Here is an 18,532-nt window from a genome sequence, read left to right on the forward strand (position 1 = left end):
CCGCCTCCCAAATCCCCGGTCCAAATCTTAGGGGGGGGGGGGGGCGACCGCCCCCATTGCTACGCCAGTGAGCTTTACCTCGAGGTTTTGCTAACTGCATGTAGGTGTGAACGGCATCGAAGTTTTGTCGTGGTTAGGGGAAGGAATTTTTGCGCTCGTAGTTAGTATAACTACAAGTTTTGGGATAGGTGTAGACATGGCTAATGGTATGCGCAGGCAAAGAGTGCGCTAGATAAAACACAAGTTGCAACAGAAGTTACAACAGACGTTACAACAGAGATAAAACGGTGTACCGAAAACAGAATACCGATTTGTTAAAACTGACTTACAACAGAGATAAAACAGTCTCAGAATACCACCTCATACTTTTTAGCAGTCCACGTACTCCATTTCCAAAAACTTTGATTCAGTATTTGACATTCAGGTGATAACATTTAGTGTATTTTAGTTCACAATAATTTCCTTGATTACATTAACTGTTTTTGTGCCATCTAATGTATTCAAACGTTTATTGCAATTAAAGTTTTGTTGGAAATAAAATAAACGAAATGAAATAGGGAAAAAGAAATAATGAACCGGTGTCATGTTAATTGCCAGCTGCTTTGCTCCCACCCTAATCGGAAGAACATATATGGGGGGGGGGGGGGGGGGGCGGGGGATCTGTAGAGGGATAAATAGAATGTTTCGTAATCATGTCTCATGATTCTCTTACCTCCCAAACTCAATCGCAAGTTCCCTTGTGGGGTGCCATTCCGTGCAGAAGAATAATAGACGTGTGCAGAGAGAGAGAGAGAGAGAGAGAGAAAAAAAAAAACATTAACTTCAGGAGACCTTTTTTTTTCTTCGTAGGCTAGACATGGTATCCTTTCCCTGTTTTCCTTTACATTAAAAAATTAACCATGCTGAGGGAGTAATTTTTGCCTGCGTATAGCAACATGATAATATGCGAATGGAAACACTTACAATAAATCACCTATATGTTTCTCTTAATAGTCGACAGGTTCTTAAAACTTATTTACACTTGCCTCTTTAATCTTTTAATGGTACTTCCTTTATAAAGTAAATTATCAATATGTGAACGACAGGGATACAATATTGTCCGTCTATTGAGTAATCAGCATGATCAGTGCATGGCGTAAAAATGAGAATTATTCCTTTACGAAAGGCAAAACGGTACTTCACACACAAATCGGAAGATTCCTTCAACCACATTACGGCAAAATACTTATTAAGGTGTCAATAAGGAAACCCCTATAGCATGACTCACTGCTCATGACAAATATTCAAAACTTGATAAACCCTTTTAACAGAATTCACCTATGTGTATCTATTTATGTACTGTTATCGATTTATTTCACTGCACTTGTTATTCTTTGTCTTTGTACTTTTTGAAGTTTGCATTCAAATTGCATCTGATTGAATGCAGAAATAAAAGCAAACAAACAAACAATTAGTTAAACGTCTGTTTTATCAGCCGTTTTGGGTTTTTTTTTTTCTCCTTTGTGACATATTGATATCTAACTAGCAATTATTTCATCCAGAGTACTACAAGATTCCCGCATTCACGGTTCAAGGGAAGTCATGGACTGAGAAAACAAAGACAGAATATCCAAGAAACGGACAACGCGTCTTGCTTGCTAAAACCAATTTCATATGGCCAGATTTTTTATCTTTATATATATATATTTTTTTTTTGAAAGCGCGAGTCAAGAAAATATATCATGCATACATTCATCTTTCCATTGATTTTATCACTTCTACATGGGAAAAACATTAGCAACCACTTGGAAGATATGCATATCAGTTGTAAAACTAGTGACATAGAAAAAAAAAATCATGATAGAATAGACACGAATATTTAATGGTATCCAATTTTAGGGAAAACCTTACAACTGGCACATGAACTGCTGGTTTAACGTTTCAAAGTCATAAACTATATCCGATCTCATTTCATTTCTAGCAAACATACTTTCTTCCAAATAAACGGTATATAAGAGCAATGAAAAAAACAAAAACAAATACCAATTTGCAATGCAAGTAAGAATCTTACAATAATGTCTCCCCATTCGGTTGATCAGTTTGCAATCATGGCAATACCTGGGATTTGATGATTTGGCAACTGAGTGGTTTAGACAATATTTCGGAATGCGGAAACAAATACACGTAGTTCGCCAATGACTGCAGTGGAAAGTGGTGTTCCGCAAGGGAGTACTAGTATTCTGGGGCCATTACTGTTTATCTTAACACTCAATGATCACCCACAGGCTATCAAACAATGTAAGTTTCTGTGTATGCAGACGACACGTGTTTGTATTTTTCTGCTAAGGATCCAACAATTCTAGAAGTAACAATAAATGCCGAACTGTCTTTACTTAGTAACTGTTTTTTTCATAACCATTTGCTTCTCAATGTAAATAAGTGTAATTTTATGTTAATTGTAACAAAGGCAAAGTTGCGTCATTTTGAATATGTTGACATAAACGTGAATGGCACCAAATTACGAAGAGTAACAGAATGCAAATACCTTAAACTGGGGTGACACTTGATGGAAACCTTTCTTGGAAGGCTCACATTAATCAGGTCAAACATAAGAGTACATGTATAAGGAGTCTTCAATTGTTGAAACAATCATAGAAGTTTTGTAGACGAAAAGTCAGCTCTTATTGTACAAAACGATCATACAACCACACTCTATTGTTCCCTCACGTGGATGAATGGAAATGTGCGCGACCTGCAAAGGCCCCAGACTCCACAGAATAGAGCTTTACGCATTGTGCTAGGCGCAGATGCTCGGTTTAGCAGGGAGACACTATATAACACCCTGAAAATTGATTGTTTAAAGGAACACTGGAAAAAAGCACGCAGTAACTCAAGTATATAAAGCCATTCATAATTTATTACCACAGAGTTCATGCTCACGTATCACATTAAGAGAATATTATTTTAATGTACGTAATAATAATAAAATTGTATTTTTACCCATACCAAGGACTAATTATTTAAAGCGAAGTCCGTTTTATAATGCATCTAGATTATTTCATAGTTTACCCCAAAATATTCGAAATATTGATCATTTAAGCTCTATTGCACAAGCAATTCAGAAAGTAAATTTTCAGATATCATATTAATTTTCTTGCCACTCATTTGAAACAAATCCTTGTGTTATATTTGTTGTTGTTTTTTTATTACACATATAATTTTCGTCACAGTTTGATTTTGTTATCGAAATGTACTCGACATAAATTTATGTCAGTCATTTTATACTTGTAATTATATTCATTCCAGTTTGAGTTCTGTTCACTGTATGCTATTTATGTTGTGTTTTGTCAGTTTGTTTTTCTTATTATTATTCTTGTACCTGTTCCTCTGTTTTTGATTAAGTTTTGTAAATTTTTATGTACGGCTTTGCTGAAAAGCAGCTTTTTACCGTGTTGAAATAAATAAATCAAATCAAATCAAAATCGATGATGTATACGGAATACTGATTTAAAAGATGATAGTTGCAGCAAAGTAACACGATACTTACCTTGAATACATGGACTACGGAGGAGTAGGAAGAGGAAAGTTGTGGCAAAGACTGTTGTTAACATGTCAACTATGCCGTTTTCTTCTCAACACGGATGAGTAGTTAATTTTATCAACTTTAAATGGCCAGTAGATATCCCAATCTGCACCGATGTGTCTCTTCGCATAAACTGGTTTGCTGCTCGTAGTATTTTGTAAACTGATAATGAGGCTGGTGCATGCGACCTCAATTAACGACGATACTTCTTGTTGAGATGTGCAAAGACAATCTGCTACTTTCGGCGAATTGCTCAGGTCTGCCGTCTTTATGGTTTTCATCCCACGGAGCTTCTGAGTTAGAAAAAAAAAAGTGCGGATTTATAGGTATGGAACGCCATGCGTTGTAAAAAATAGGAGATATCAAACCGCAGATCAATGTGCAAGCAACATAAAAACTACTCATCAGTGATCAGACACTGTCAGAGGTTTCTACTCTGCACGAGCAAAGGAAAACCTCTGATCAGCAGTGTCTTGTTTTGTTTTGTTTTTGTTTTATCGGCAAGTACATCGCGAAACCTCTGATTAGCAGTTTAAACTCCCTTTCATTGCTGTTCAGAGGTGTTTCTTTGCTCGGGTGGGTTCGAATAAAGGAGAGGTAAGACAAGATCAAAGGTCAAAATGTAAGTGAACTTGCCTGATGAGCACTGTACTCATATTATTTTGGTGTACCCTCAGTTACTTTCTACATATTTGAACTATAACCACCAAACTCTGTCACGCCGGCCAAACTCGAATACGGGTGAAATTCGACAAAGTCAAAGTTTAAAATTGTCAATGAACTTTAACTAAATAGGGACTGCACATCTAGTGTTTGTGATCTACTCCCTCTCTCTCACTAAAAAAACAACAACATCAACTTTCATTGCTTTGAGCTATGACCACCGAATTCATACACAGGCACATCACCTATAAAGATACCGGTCAATTCGAATATTGGTTAATTCCGTCAGGGTCAAAGGTTAAAATGTCAATGACCTTTCCATTATATAAGCACCAAAATATTGTGTGCTCTTAATAACTCTCCACAGCTTGGGGCAGGGAGGTGGGAACCCTCCCTGCTTGGAGCTATGACCACACAACTCAGACCACATGTACACCACCTGAAGGTAGTTCAAATATCGGATAAGTCGTATAAGGTCAAAGGTCAAAAGGACACTGGACTTGCATTGAAACACACTATTATTATTATGAATTGCCATATTCGGGCAAGACATTGCTTGGCGTCTGCGTTGTTTAAAACCTCTGATCAAGGGTTTGTCTGTGACTTTTGAAACATGTGGCGTTCCATGCTATGGTATCCTGCGGGTACGCGCACCTGGGAAAATGGGTCTATGGTATTGCACTTTAGAATGGGGAGAAGGGAGACTATTTAATTTCTATTTAAGGAGGATGTACAAATATGAAGGCAGGATGTGGAACGTGGTAGAGACACAGATCTAGGTTCATCCTCTCGACCTTGGGCTAAGAAGGATGTTTGTCAAGTCATCATTGATAGAGAGAGTTTGAAGATGATAAGCAACCTTATATTACAGGGAAATTTAATACGGGGAAAGGTACCATGAAGTCTTCACATGATCTTCCCGTGACTGATAAACAAATAATGTGATTGATGTCACCGTTTCCCTCAATGATTGAAGGTGTAAAGTCAATCTAATGCTGCGAATAATTTATATTATTTACTCGTACACCTACGTGTTTGCTACAGTTGCACAACATGAATTTGTCTACAATTTGTCATAATCAATAGAAACATTCCAGACAAATTTTAATTTACTGCATTTCAGCAATTATGTTCACGCGACAAAAGATTGAATAGTTTTACATTGACAGTTGGTAACATATTAGTTTGAGCACCACTTCCCTCCCAATAAAGTGTTCCCATTATCATTCTGACTTTCACTTTAATTCATTTTTAATGATTTCTCTTCATCAAAATAGATGCATGAGAAAAGGAGAGAATAAAAAAACATCTTAAACTAAACGGGAGCTTCCTTCTTTTTTTTTTCATTTGGCTGAGGGGGGTCACTGTAGTGCTACTTCATCAACGACCCCATCATCTGCTACCTGTGAAGCAGAGTGCTCAAGACAGCTTGGTGAACAAGGAAACAATTACTTTAGAGGAAAATTGAAGCAAATCTGTATAAATCAAATCTAGCTTTCCGGCACAGAGTATATTCAATAATGATGTTAGCAATCACTGCAGCTTGATATAACGGCATTTTTCGTTATTGTTGTTGTTGTGGTGGTGATGGTGATGGTGGTGATGGTGGTGGTGAAACGTAATCTGCACGACCTCTATTTCGGATACATATTATTTTACATACCTTTTTCTTCAAAAACAATTAAAGTATTGATAAAATCGCACTTTCATTGAAAAGAGTTTTATAGCAAATTGTTCAGAAATTATCAATATAATGCGTGAAGTAGAATGTCATTAATTCCTATCTACTGGCAGCTAAAGTTTCGGAGTTGGTCGTACATAGGACTTGCCCATGACAAAGTGGCATGACAAAATTCATGTTGGTTCCATCTTGTTCCTAGCTGTCACTGACTTTATGTTCACAATACGAAGTGATTATGATTCGGCGACTCACAGTTACAAAATGCGACATTAAGAAAGGTATACACGTGATCTGATAAAAGTTCAGTTTTCGTCAGACCCTTCTGTTGAATCTAGCTCAGTTATACAAGGAAGGGTATATATATATACATATATATATATATATATATATATATATAATGTGAGAGATAGTTCCCTGGGTCCCGAACGTGCGCGGTGCCGCATTGTTGGTTGCATATAATTGAAAGAAATTGGACTGAGGCGGGACGTTGCTCTCGATCTTAGTCTCCCTTTTATTTGTCAAGATTATTAAATGAATAACCTGATGTGTCATATAATATATAATGCAATTTCACATATTACCAATCTTCTAAGTCATTTCCTTTATATACACAAATCAATCATTCAATTCAATACAAATATCCAATCTAACCTCAAATCATCATCAAAATAACATCATATGTCCAGAAAATATATAAATAAATTCTTATATCATAATGCTACCATATAATAATCATATTGTCTTATAATTCTTAGCGTGATGATCACAAACAGAATCATTATACATATATATCATATTCATATGTCTATTTGCATTGCGTATATGTATACATCCGCATACGCACACACACACACCCACATACATACGCACATAATTTATATACATATTCACATACACACACACAAGCAAACACATACACACTCACATACGCACACACACACACACAACTCCGGTTGATATAATACTATCTAAATCAGCATATCCTGTATATTTCGTATATTACCGAAATATAATAGTGTCAACCCTGCCAAAAATATATCAACTCTTAGATCAAATGTGTAAATAACAACAATTTCTGTAAATTACCTGCGTGGGACTCGTATGGTTATCGTGCATCCCAGCACCGTGTGCTCATATTCTGTTAAAAAATACAATAAATACCATTCAATTATTCATAATTCCTCTTATTTTGCAGATATAATCAAACATAATCACATTAAAACATCACAAGATCATATTCACAAATCCATCATACACTATTTTCCATATCATTCTTATCAAGTGGGATCAACTCGTTACGCTCAACAGTAATCATGAATCGTGTGATCATACAATAAATATCAACAGAATTTCACAATAATAATATTCAATCATAATATCTATTATGTTACATATAAAGATACAGTCAGAAATAATCATATCAAAAATCACAGATTCATACATTTTCCCAAATTCATCATTGTACACCATTATACATTTCATTCATATCAAATCACATAAACTTACACTCAACTTTATTCCTACATCTTGTGATCATACAATATATCAGTACATATACAAATGAAATCTCAATAATCACAATATATCTAACCTGAAATTTATTAGGGTGTTTTACCTGTATGTTGGGCTGTATTTTGTCCTGTCTGGTCATGGCCGAGTTTTCTGCTACGGGTGTTTTACTGTGAGTCTGAAGTTAGAGTGAGGGGGTTTGGGATAAGAGCTATGTAGGGTTCATTGGTCAACGTTAATGCCATCGGGGGTCAGTGTTTTCAATTTCTTTATCCAGAAGGATTCTCTATGGAGGATTGCTTGGCGGGATTTTGTTCGGATTGTTTCGATGCCTGTGATCTTTACATTGTCAACTGAGTGGTCGGGCTGGTTAAAGTGTGTTGTGTAGGGGAGGGTTTTTCGCTTGTTGGGTGTATTGCAGTTCAGTATTTCCGATTTAGTGTTGCTGAATCTGGTGTACAAGGATGTTTCTGTCTTTCCCACGTATTGTTTGTTACATTTCGTGCACGATATCAAATAAATGAGCCAGTCTGACTTGCATTGTATTTTGGATGTGATTGGGAATTCTTCCCCCGTGACATTACTTTTGAACTTTTTGCCCTCTTTGACAAAGTTGTGAAGCATGCACCGTTTGGCTTCGCATTTGGCAAAGCTGTTTGTGTTGTTCTCATTCAGCTGGCCATTTTTGGGGTCGCCAGAGTATGTTAGTAGGTCGCGGAGGGTGCGGGGGCGTCGGTATGCAACCAACGGGGGATACGAAAGTATCTCTGAGAGTGAAGCTGATTCATCTAGGGTTTTTTGTTCCTTTTTGAGAATTTTGTGCAGTTTGGTGGTGGCGGGACTGTATGTTAAGACGAAAGGGGTTCTTTCTAAGGGGAGCCGTTCTTTTTTTGTCAAATAATTCCGCGCGGGGGATGGAGCGAGCTCTGTTGATTTGTAGTTTAGTTTGTTGGGGAGGGTAATCACACTTGTCGAGATAGTGTTGGGGATTTTCAAGATGTTTGTCTGTGCTTTCTGGCTGAGAGCAGTTACGTTTGATTCTAAGGGCCTGGCTGTATGGTATGCTTTTGAACACATGTCGGGGGTGGCATGAGGAGGGAGGGAGGAATGTGTGAGAGTCTGTAGGCTTGGAGTATAACTCTGTCTGGAGAGTTCCGTCGTCTGAGAGGACCTTTAGGTCAAGAAAGTTGACACAGTCGGGGGATGACTCAAACGTGAATTTGATTCGGGGATGGAGGGCATTCACTGTGTTTTGGAATTGTGCTAATGATTGGGGGCATTGTGTCCAGATGAATATGATGTCATCAATGTATCGTTTCCACGATCTCGGGAAGATTGCGTTTGTGAGTTCTAATAGCTCTGCCTCTATCTCCCCCATGAAAATGTTGGCATACGATGGGGCAACAGGGGTGCCCATAGCGGTACCCTCTATTTGCAAATAGTTCTTGCCGTTGAACTGGAAATTGTTCAATGTCAGTACCAGTTCAAGAAGACGAATGAGCTGGTCGGTTGGAGGGGAGGGGTTCATTCGGGCGTTGAGGGCGTTTCGACATGCTTTGATGCCCTCATTGTGGGGGATGTTCGTGTACAACGAAGTTACATCGGCTGTCACTAGTACACTGCAAAAAGTCCGGTGTTAAAAAGTGAACACCGAGCTGGTGTTAAATTTTCGGTGCTCATTTATGGTGTTAAATTAACACCTCCGGGTGTCATTTCCAAATTTTAAACTGTTTTTTGAAGAGTTTCTTAGTAACTGCACTTCTTGTTGATTTTTAATTTAAACAAGACGATCAAGAATTTAACATTAAAATACTAGATTTTTGAAAAAATGTGAAAATAAATTTACACCAAAGTAACACCAGCTGGTGTGGTCTCTTATTGAAGCTGGACGGGTGTTAAACCATTGATATCAACACCAACAAATATCAAATCAACACCATGTGGTGTCATTTTTGAATTAACACCAGTACAGTGTCAAAAAAAAACACCAGGTACAGTGTCAAATCGACACCACGAAGTGTCAGGTGAACACTTTTCAACACTATCACAGTGCATTTTTAACACCTGTGGGTGTGGTCCTCTATTGAAGTTTGATCGGTGTTAGATTTAACACCCGTGGTGTTAAATCTAACACCGATGTTTTTACAGTGTATGCTTTCTGGGGGGAGGGGGTTCTGGGTCAGATTCAGGTCATTTATGTGGTTGAGAAAATCGGTAGTGTCCTTTAGGTGAGAGGGTAATTTTTCAACCAGGGGGCGGAGGTGGAAGTCAAGGAATCTTGAAATTTGCACAGTGGGGCACGCGAATCCTGAAACAATAGGGCGTCCCGCGGGTTGTTGGGCTTGTGGATTTTGGGGAGGAAGTGACATGTTTGGGCGACGTGGATCCTTTGGAATTAGTTTTTTCTTTAAGTCTGAGTTCACGTCAAGGCTTCCCACAGCTGTTTTTACCTTTTGTAGGTGCTGAGGGGTGGGGTCATGATCTAGGGCCTTGTATGTCTTTGTATCTGTTAGTTGTCGTAGACCTTCGTTGATGTATGTGTCTGTTGACATGACAACCGTACACGATCCCTTGTCAGCTGGTTTTATGATTATCTCTTTGTTGCGTTTGAGACTGTAGAGGGCCTTTCTCTCTGATTTGGTTAGATTGTCACATCTTTTGTTTCTTTTACGTTCGTGAGTACTGACCATGTTGAATGTCGCGGTTTCTACTTGCTCTAAGTACTTGTGCAAGCTGGGCTCCTTGACGAAAGGAGTCCACGCGCTTTTTGTTCTTAGCTGTTCTGGCAGCTGAGTCTGATCATTTTCTTTAGCCGGCCGATTATTGTTAAGGTCAGATTCTTTTTTCTGCTTCAGCGCGAAATGTGTTGTTAGCGTCACTCTGCGTTTAAATGCATCTATGTCTGCTTTTAGTTGTAGTTCGTCCATATGGGGTGGGGTGGGGCAGAATTTTAGTCCTTTCGATAGGAGGCTGTGTTCTGCCTCAGAAAGTCGGTAGTTAGATAAATTCACTACTGCGTTATTGGAGTTTGGGGGATTTCGTTGTTTTGTGATTTCTTTCTTCTGAGTTTGGTGGTGGATTTTCCGCCGTTTTGTATAGTTTCGTTTCCTGAAATGGCGGTTTTTGTGCGTTTGGCTCGTTTTTTGTCTTACCGGGCAACTTTCAGAGTTGTGAATTCTATTTTTACAAAGTTCGATGCTGCCTCGCCCCAGAAAATGAGGAATGGGAATCAATCCTTTGGGACGCTTCTTGCTCTCTACGCGACAAAACAATCGACTTGGTAGAATTGAAACTTGACTCGATTGACGCCTCACTGAAAGAAAAGAAACAAGAGCTCTGGAACGGAACCACGCCCGAAACGTATCACAAATCTTTGAATTCAATAGAGAAATCTATTAGTAGGGAGATTACACAAATAAGAGCCAGCAAAGAATCAAAACTCCGTCGCGACATCGAACTTTGTAAAAATAGAATTCACAACTCTGAAAGTTGCCCGGTAAGACAAAAAACGAGCCAAACGCACAAAAACCGCCATTTCAGGAAACAAACTATACAAAACGGCGGAAAATCCACCACCAAACTCAGGAGAAAGAAATCACAAAACAACGAAATCCCCCAACTCCAATAACGCAGTAGTGAATTTATCTAACTACCGACTTTCTGAGGCAGAACACAGCCTCCTATCGAAAGGACTAAAATTCTGCCCCACCCCACCCCATATGGACGAACTACAACTAAAAGCAGACATAGATGCATTTAAACGCAGAGTGACGCTAACAACACACTTCGCGCTGAAGCAGAAAAAAAGAATCTGACCTTAACAATAATCGGCCGGCTAAAGAAAATGATCAGACTCAGCTGCCAGAACAGATAAGAACAAAAAGCGCGTGGACTCCTTTCGTCAAGGAGCCCAGCTTGCACAAGTACTTAGAGCAAGTAGAAACCGCGACATTCAACATGGTCAGTACTCACGAACGTAAAAGAAACAAAAGATGTGACAATCTAACCAAATCAGAGAGAAAGGCCCTCTACAGTCTCAAACGCAACAAAGATATAATCATAAAACCAGCTGACAAGGGATCGTGTACGGTTGTCATGTCAACAGACACATACATCAACGAAGGTCTACGACAACTAACAGATACAAAGACATACAAGGCCCTAGATCATGACCCCACCCCTCAGCACCTACAAAAGGTAAAAACAGCTGTGGGAAGCCTTGACGTGAACTCAGACTTAAAGAAAAAACTAATTCCAAAGGATCCACGTCGCCCAAACATGTACTTCCTCCCCAAAATCCACAAGCACAACAACCCGGGACGCCCTTTTGTTTCAGGATGCGCGTGCCCCACTGTGCAAATTTCAAGATTCCTTGACTTCCACCTCCGCCCCCTGGTTGAAAAATTACCCTCTCACCTAAAGGACACTACTGATTTTCTCAACCACATAAATGACCTGAATCTGACCCAGAACCCCCTCCCCCCAGAAAGCATACTAGTGACAGCCGATGTAACTTCGTTGTACACGAACATCCCCCACAATGAGGGCATCAAAGCATGTCGAAACGCCCTCAACGCCCGAATGAACCCCTCCCCTCCAACCGACCAGCTCATTCGTCTTCTTGAACTGGTACTGACATTGAACAATTTCCAGTTCAACGGCAAGAACTATTTGCAAATAGAGGGTACCGCTATGGGCACCCCTGTTGCCCCATCGTATGCCAACATTTTCATGGGGGAGATAGAGGCAGAGCTATTAGAACTCACAAACGCAATCTTCCCGAGATCGTGGAAACGATACATTGATGACATCATATTCATCTGGACACAATGCCCCCAATCATTAGCACAATTCCAAAACACAGTGAATGCCCTCCATCCCCGAATCAAATTCACGTTTGAGTCATCCCCCGACTGTGTCAACTTTCTTGACCTAAAGGTCCTCTCAGACGACGGAACTCTCCAGACAGAGTTATACTCCAAGCCTACAGACTCTCACACATTCCTCCCTCCCTCCTCATGCCACCCCCGACATGTGTTCAAAAGCATACCATACAGCCAGGCCCTTAGAATCAAACGTAACTGCTCTCAGCCAGAAAGCACAGACAAACACCTCGAAAATCTCCAACACTATCTCGACAAGTGTGATTACCCTCCCCAACAAACTAAACTACAAATCAACAGAGCTCGCTCCATCCCCCGCGCGGAATTATTTGACAAAAAAGAACGGCCCCCCTTAGAAAGAACCCCTTTCGTCTTAACATACAGTCCCGCCACCGCCAAACTACACAAAATTCTCAAAAAGGAACAAAAAACCCTAGATGAATCAGCTTCACTCTCAGAGATACTCTCGGATCCCCCGTTGGTTGCATACCGACGCCCCCGCACCCTCCGCGACCTACTAACATACTCTGGCGACCCCAAAAATGACCAGCTGAATGAGAACAACACAAACGGCTTTGCCAAATGCGAAGCCAAACGGTGCATGCTTCACAACTTTGTTAAAGAGGGCAACAAGTTCAAAAGTAATGTCACGGGGGAAGAATTCCCAATCACATCCAAAATACAATGCAAGTCAGACTGGCTCATTTATTTGATATCGTGCACGAAATGTAACAAACAATACGTGGGAAAGACAGAAACATCCTTGTACACCAGATTCAGCAACACTAAATCGGAAATACTGAACTACAACACACCCAACAAGCGAAAAACCCTCCCCTACACAACACACTTTAACCAGCCCGACCACTCAATTGACAATGTAAAGATCACAGGCATCGAAACAATCCGAACAAAATCCCGCCAAGCAATCCTCCATAGAGAATCCTTCTGGATAAAGAAATTGAAAACACTGACCCCCGATGGCATTAACGTTGACCAATGAACCCTACATAGCTCTTATCCCGAACCCCCTCACTCTAACTTCAGACTCACAGTAAGACACCCGTAGCAGAAAACTTGGCCATGACCAGGCAGGACAAAATACAGCCCAACATACAGGTAAAACATCCTAATAAATTTCAGGTTAGATATATTGTGATTATTGAGATTTCATTTGTATATGTACTGATATATTGTATGATCACAAGATGTATGAATAAAGTTGAGTGTAATAAGTTCATGTGATTTGATATGAATGAAATGTATAATGGTGTACAATGATGAATTTTGGAAAATGTATGAATCTGTGATTTCTGATATGATTATTTTTGACTGTACTTTTATATGTAACATAACAGATATCATGATTGAATACTATTATTGTGAAATTCTGTTGATATTTATTGTATGATCACACGATTCATGATTACTGTTGAGCGTCACGAGTTGATCTGACTGCATAGATAAGAATGATATGGAAAATAGTGTATGATGGATTTGTGAATATGATCTTGTGATGTTTTAATATGATTATGTTTGATTATATCTGCAAAATAAGAGGCATTATGAATGATTGAATGGTAATTATTGTATTTTTGAACAGAATATGAGCACACGGTGCTGGGATGCACGATAACCACACGAGTCCCACGCAGGTAATTTACAGAAATTGTTGTTGTTTACACATTTGATCTAAGAGTTGATATATTTTTGGCAGGGTTGACACTATTATATTTCGGTAATATACGAAATAAAATAACATATGTTGATTTAGATAGTATTATATCAACTGGAGTTGTGTGTGTGTGTGCGTATGTGAGTGTGTGTGTGTTTGCTTGTGTGTGTGTATGTGAATATGTATATATGTGCGTATGTATGTGGGTGTGTGTGTGTGCGTATGCGGATGTATACATATACGCAATGCAAATAGACATATGAATATGATATATATGTATAATGATTCTGTTTGTGATCATCATGCTAAGAATTAAAAGACAATATGATTATTATATGGCAGCATTATGATAAGAATTTATTTATGTGTGCGTATGCGGATGTATACATATACACAATGCAAATAAACATATGAATATGATATATATGTATAATGACTCTGTTTGTGATTACCATGCTAAGACAATATGATTATTATATGGCAGCATTATGATATAAGAATTTATTTATATATATTTTTGGACATATGATGTTATTCTGATGATGATTTGAGTTTAGATTGGATATTTGTATTGAATTGAATGATTGGTTTGTGTATATAAAGGAAATGATTTAAAAGATTGGTAATATGTGAAATTGCATTATATATTATATGACACATCAGGTTATTCATATAATAATCGTTCTGTTGGTAGGTCCTGACGAAGGCCCAATTACGGGCCGAAAGCTTGACAAATAAAAGGGAGACTAAGATCGAGAGCAACGTCCCGCCTCAGTTCAATTTCTTTCAACTATATATATATATATATATATATATATATATATATATATATATATATATATATATAACGTGAAGCGGGCTTGGCCTCGTACGTGGTGGGTACTGCATCATTGGTATATGTGTGGCGGAAGAAAAACTTGCAGTATGGACGTGCGGTTGCAGTGATGTTCAGTCTTGCCTTTATTCCCCAAGCTTTCGGCTGTTTCACCAGCCTTTCTCAAGGGCTTGATGAGACATAAACATTAAAAGCAAAATAGCAACCAATTTGCATGCATTTGAACAGAAATATAAATAGTAATAACAAGAAACCAATCAAACGGAATGTAGACAGTAAAAAAAAAAAAAAACAAGGCAAAAGAAAATCGAACAAACATGGACAGCAATATTACATTCGCTCCAACGGAAAGGCAGTATTATCACATACCCTTGCAGTGAAAAAAAAAATGAAATTGTAGTAGTAGTTTATTATTGGTAATAGCACCGGTAATGCAGAAACCAACATAAATTAAAGCACATTAGTTACCTTTTAAGGCGTGGGGATTTGCTTGTGTGTGGTGTGGTGTCAGGAGGATGAGTGTGAGGGGTTCGTACATTAATGCGGGGTAGTGAAGTGTGAGGGGTGATGTGGCTTGGGGGTATTTGGGACGATGACACAGTAAAATAGACAGGCGAGGCACAATATGGGTACATGCCTTTGAAAGTCATTCGGGCCGTAAACACTTATGTGATATAAGTACAAGGTCTTTTATAGTGAATGAAGTGCACCTATATTCTTGACACTAAGTAGGTACTCAATAAACTTCAAAACTTCTCGTATAGGTTCTGGATAGAGATTAAAACAGGACCTATGAAAAATTAAGGATCGGCATTAATTCCATGTGGACGTAAGGTGTGTAGTTTAGATATCCAGTACGATTCTGGTTTGAGTATGATGTGGCTTTCCTTCTTTTTGATGAGTTCGATGCCTGTGATTTGTACATCCTGAACTGAGTGATTTGGTAGGTTAAAATGTAAGGTGTAGGGGAGGAATTTGCGACTGGAGGTGTTGTGGTTGATAATCTCAGAACGTGTGTTGTTCAGGCGGGTGTACAGGGACGTTTGAGTTTTACCGACATACTGTAGGCCACATTGACAGCATGTGATGAGGTATATTACCCAAGATGATTTGCAGTTTATATGGTCTGTGATGAAGTAGGTTTTCTTTGTTGATGAGCTTGTGAATGTGTGTGTGTCTTGGATGTGCTGGTGCAGGATGCATTTTTTTTTTTTTTTTGACTTGCATTAGAAACCAGGCGTTGAAGAGCTGATGTCTGTAGGCGTGCTGTGGAACTGTATAGAGGGGTTGGGTAGGGAGGGCTTGGAGAATTGTGTGAGTTAGTGTTTGTTGTGGATTCAGAGCTCTGTAGGGCGTCTTCGTTAATTGCGTCTACAAGCATGGATATTGTTTGTGTTTGTGTATGTTCTTCATGATCTGTGGCTGGAGTGTGTTGTTTGGGTAATTTGGCATTCACCAGCATGTCCCGTAGCGTTCTACTACCTTGGAAGGATGTGATGGGTGGCCTTGGGAAGATATTTCGTAGGGTATCGCACTCCCTGATGATGGAGAAATGTTTGTGGATGATGCGTGAGACGTTGGCTGTGGCGGGTGTGTATGATAGGGAAGTGTATGTTGTTTGTTGTGGTTCGTTCCTTGTATGAGAGGAGATTTTCCCTAGTGATTTGAGATGCTCGCGAGATTTGTTTGTTTACCATTTTGGTATATTGTAATTTCTGTCTTTGAGGTGCATTTTTAGTTGTTCTAGGTGGTGAGAAGTCTTGTCGGGGTCTGAACAGATAAGGCGAATGCGTGTTGCTTGACTATATGGGATGCTGTTGAACCCCTGACATGTTTTGGATGACAGGACGAGGGGAGTAGGTAGTCGTGCGTGTTGGTGGGTTTGGTGTGGAGTTGTTGTTTGTAAGGTGCCTTCTTCAAGATAGAGGGTGACATCCAAGAAATTGATGTTTGTTTCGGATGAGTCGTTGTTCATTTTCCATCTGTGAAGATGGCTGGATAGCCCATATTCAGCTACACTAAGCTGGTCTTCCATGGGGTCCAGTTGGATGTGGGGTGGGACCACTTCACCGGGTTAGACACCCTGCTCTTTGCGATAAATGAATGAAGCAGGATTTTTTACGTGCATGAGCTGTGACTCTCTCATACACGGGACCTCCATTTTATGTCCAATCCGAGGGACAGAGTGTTTTGCCTCTTGCTAAAGGGGACGGTATGTTTACACACAACATTGCTCAGTCCAGACTCGGGTTCGAACCCGGGCCGCGTGATCGTGAGGCAGACGCGCTACCGACTGAGCCAACTCACCGCCCTGAGTCAAATGTGTATTTGATGGTTGCATGTTTTTGATTCATATCATTTTGAAATTTTGACAGGCTACGTGGGGAATCAATCCAGATGAATTGAATATCATCTATATGACGCCGCCATGATTTTTTTCAGCATAGGCATGTGCATCGATTTGAGGATTTCCTCTTCTTTTTCTGCCATGAAGAGATTAGCGTAAGAGGGGGCTGCAGGAGTGCCCATAGCTGTGCCCTGGATTTGAAGGTAGTTGGTGCCCTGGAACTGAAAATTGTTGAGGGTCAGAACCAGCTCCAGTAGGCGCATCAGTTGTGGTGTTGGCGGTTGGGGGTGCTCTCGCCGCGAGAGGGCGTTTTGTATTGATTTTAGACCTTCAGCATGGGGTAGCCTATGTTAGTATAGAGTGATGACACATCGGCTGTAACTAAAATAGTGCGTGATGAGAATGGGGCAGACTCAGCATTGAGCTTTTCAATATGTTGTAGAAAATGAGTAGTGTCTCTGAGATATGACGGGATTTTTTCAACCAGGGGTCGCAAATGGAAGTCTAGGTATTTGGAGATCTGTACTGTGGGACAAGCACAACCGGAGACAATCGGTCTTCCCGGGTTGTTTTCTTTGTGTAGTTTAGGCAGAAGATACAGATTGGGTCTAGAGCAGTTTGGGGGTATCAGAGCTTTTTTATACTCTTTTCTTCGTCCAAACATTGTACTGCATCTTTTACTTTGAGGAGATTGTTTTGTGTTGGATCGTGGTCGAGCTTTTTGTAGGTCTCCGTGTCCGACAGCTGTCAGAGACATCGTCGACATAGTTTTGAGATGACATAACTATTACTGCCGAGCCTTTGTCGGCTGGCTTGATGACAATTTGATCATTGTTTCTCAGAGCTCTTAAAGCCTTCCGTTCAGCTTTGGTCAGATTGTCCGAACACTCGTGATTCATGTTTTCGGGCGGAGTCCAAAATTTCTCTCTCTACGTTTTCAAAGAACAGACCCAGACGTGGGTTTTCGGTGCGTGGGGTCCAGAGACTTTTCTTTTTGATTAGCGATTTAAGTCTATCTGTTTCAGAATGGGGCTTGTGCCGACTTTCGGCATCAGGCGTGTTTTGACCAGTTTGATTTTTTCCAGCATAGTATGCTTTCAGACTCATTTTCCTTTTGAGTTCATTTACATCTGCTTGTAATTGAAGAGTGTCGATAAGGGGAGGGGTGGGACAGAAATTCAACCCTTTGGACAAAAGTGTGACTTCAGAGTGAGAGAGGTTTGTGCACTGGGTTGGGAAGGAGTTAGTTCTTTGTTGGACGTTCTAGCTACGTTTCTAAACGAATTCCGTCGCTTTTTGTGGGCACTTTTGTTGTACCGTTTTACTTTTTCTACAATTTCATTTTTTTCACTGCAAGTGTATGTGATAATACTGCCT

The 18,532-nt window shown here is 39.7% G+C and overlaps 1 protein-coding gene across 1 annotated transcript; it reads left to right on the forward strand.

Moving 5' to 3' along the window:
• The first annotated feature begins 11,510 nt into the window (after positions 1 to 11,510).
• LOC139714166 (uncharacterized) lies at positions 11,511 to 17,412 on the forward strand. The gene is made up of 2 exons (XM_071625884.1): positions 11,511 to 12,939; positions 17,303 to 17,412. The coding sequence occupies exons 1-2, from the start codon at positions 11,511 to 11,513 to the stop codon at positions 17,410 to 17,412; spliced, it is 1,539 nt and encodes a 512-aa protein (XP_071481985.1).
• The last annotated feature ends 1,120 nt before the right edge of the window (positions 17,413 to 18,532 follow it).

This window comes from Diadema antillarum, unplaced genomic scaffold (genome assembly GCF_040938485.1).
Source record: "Diadema antillarum isolate AM-2024a unplaced genomic scaffold, OU_Dant_1.0 seq00002182_RagTag, whole genome shotgun sequence".
NCBI lineage: Eukaryota > Metazoa > Echinodermata > Echinoidea > Diadematoida > Diadematidae > Diadema > Diadema antillarum.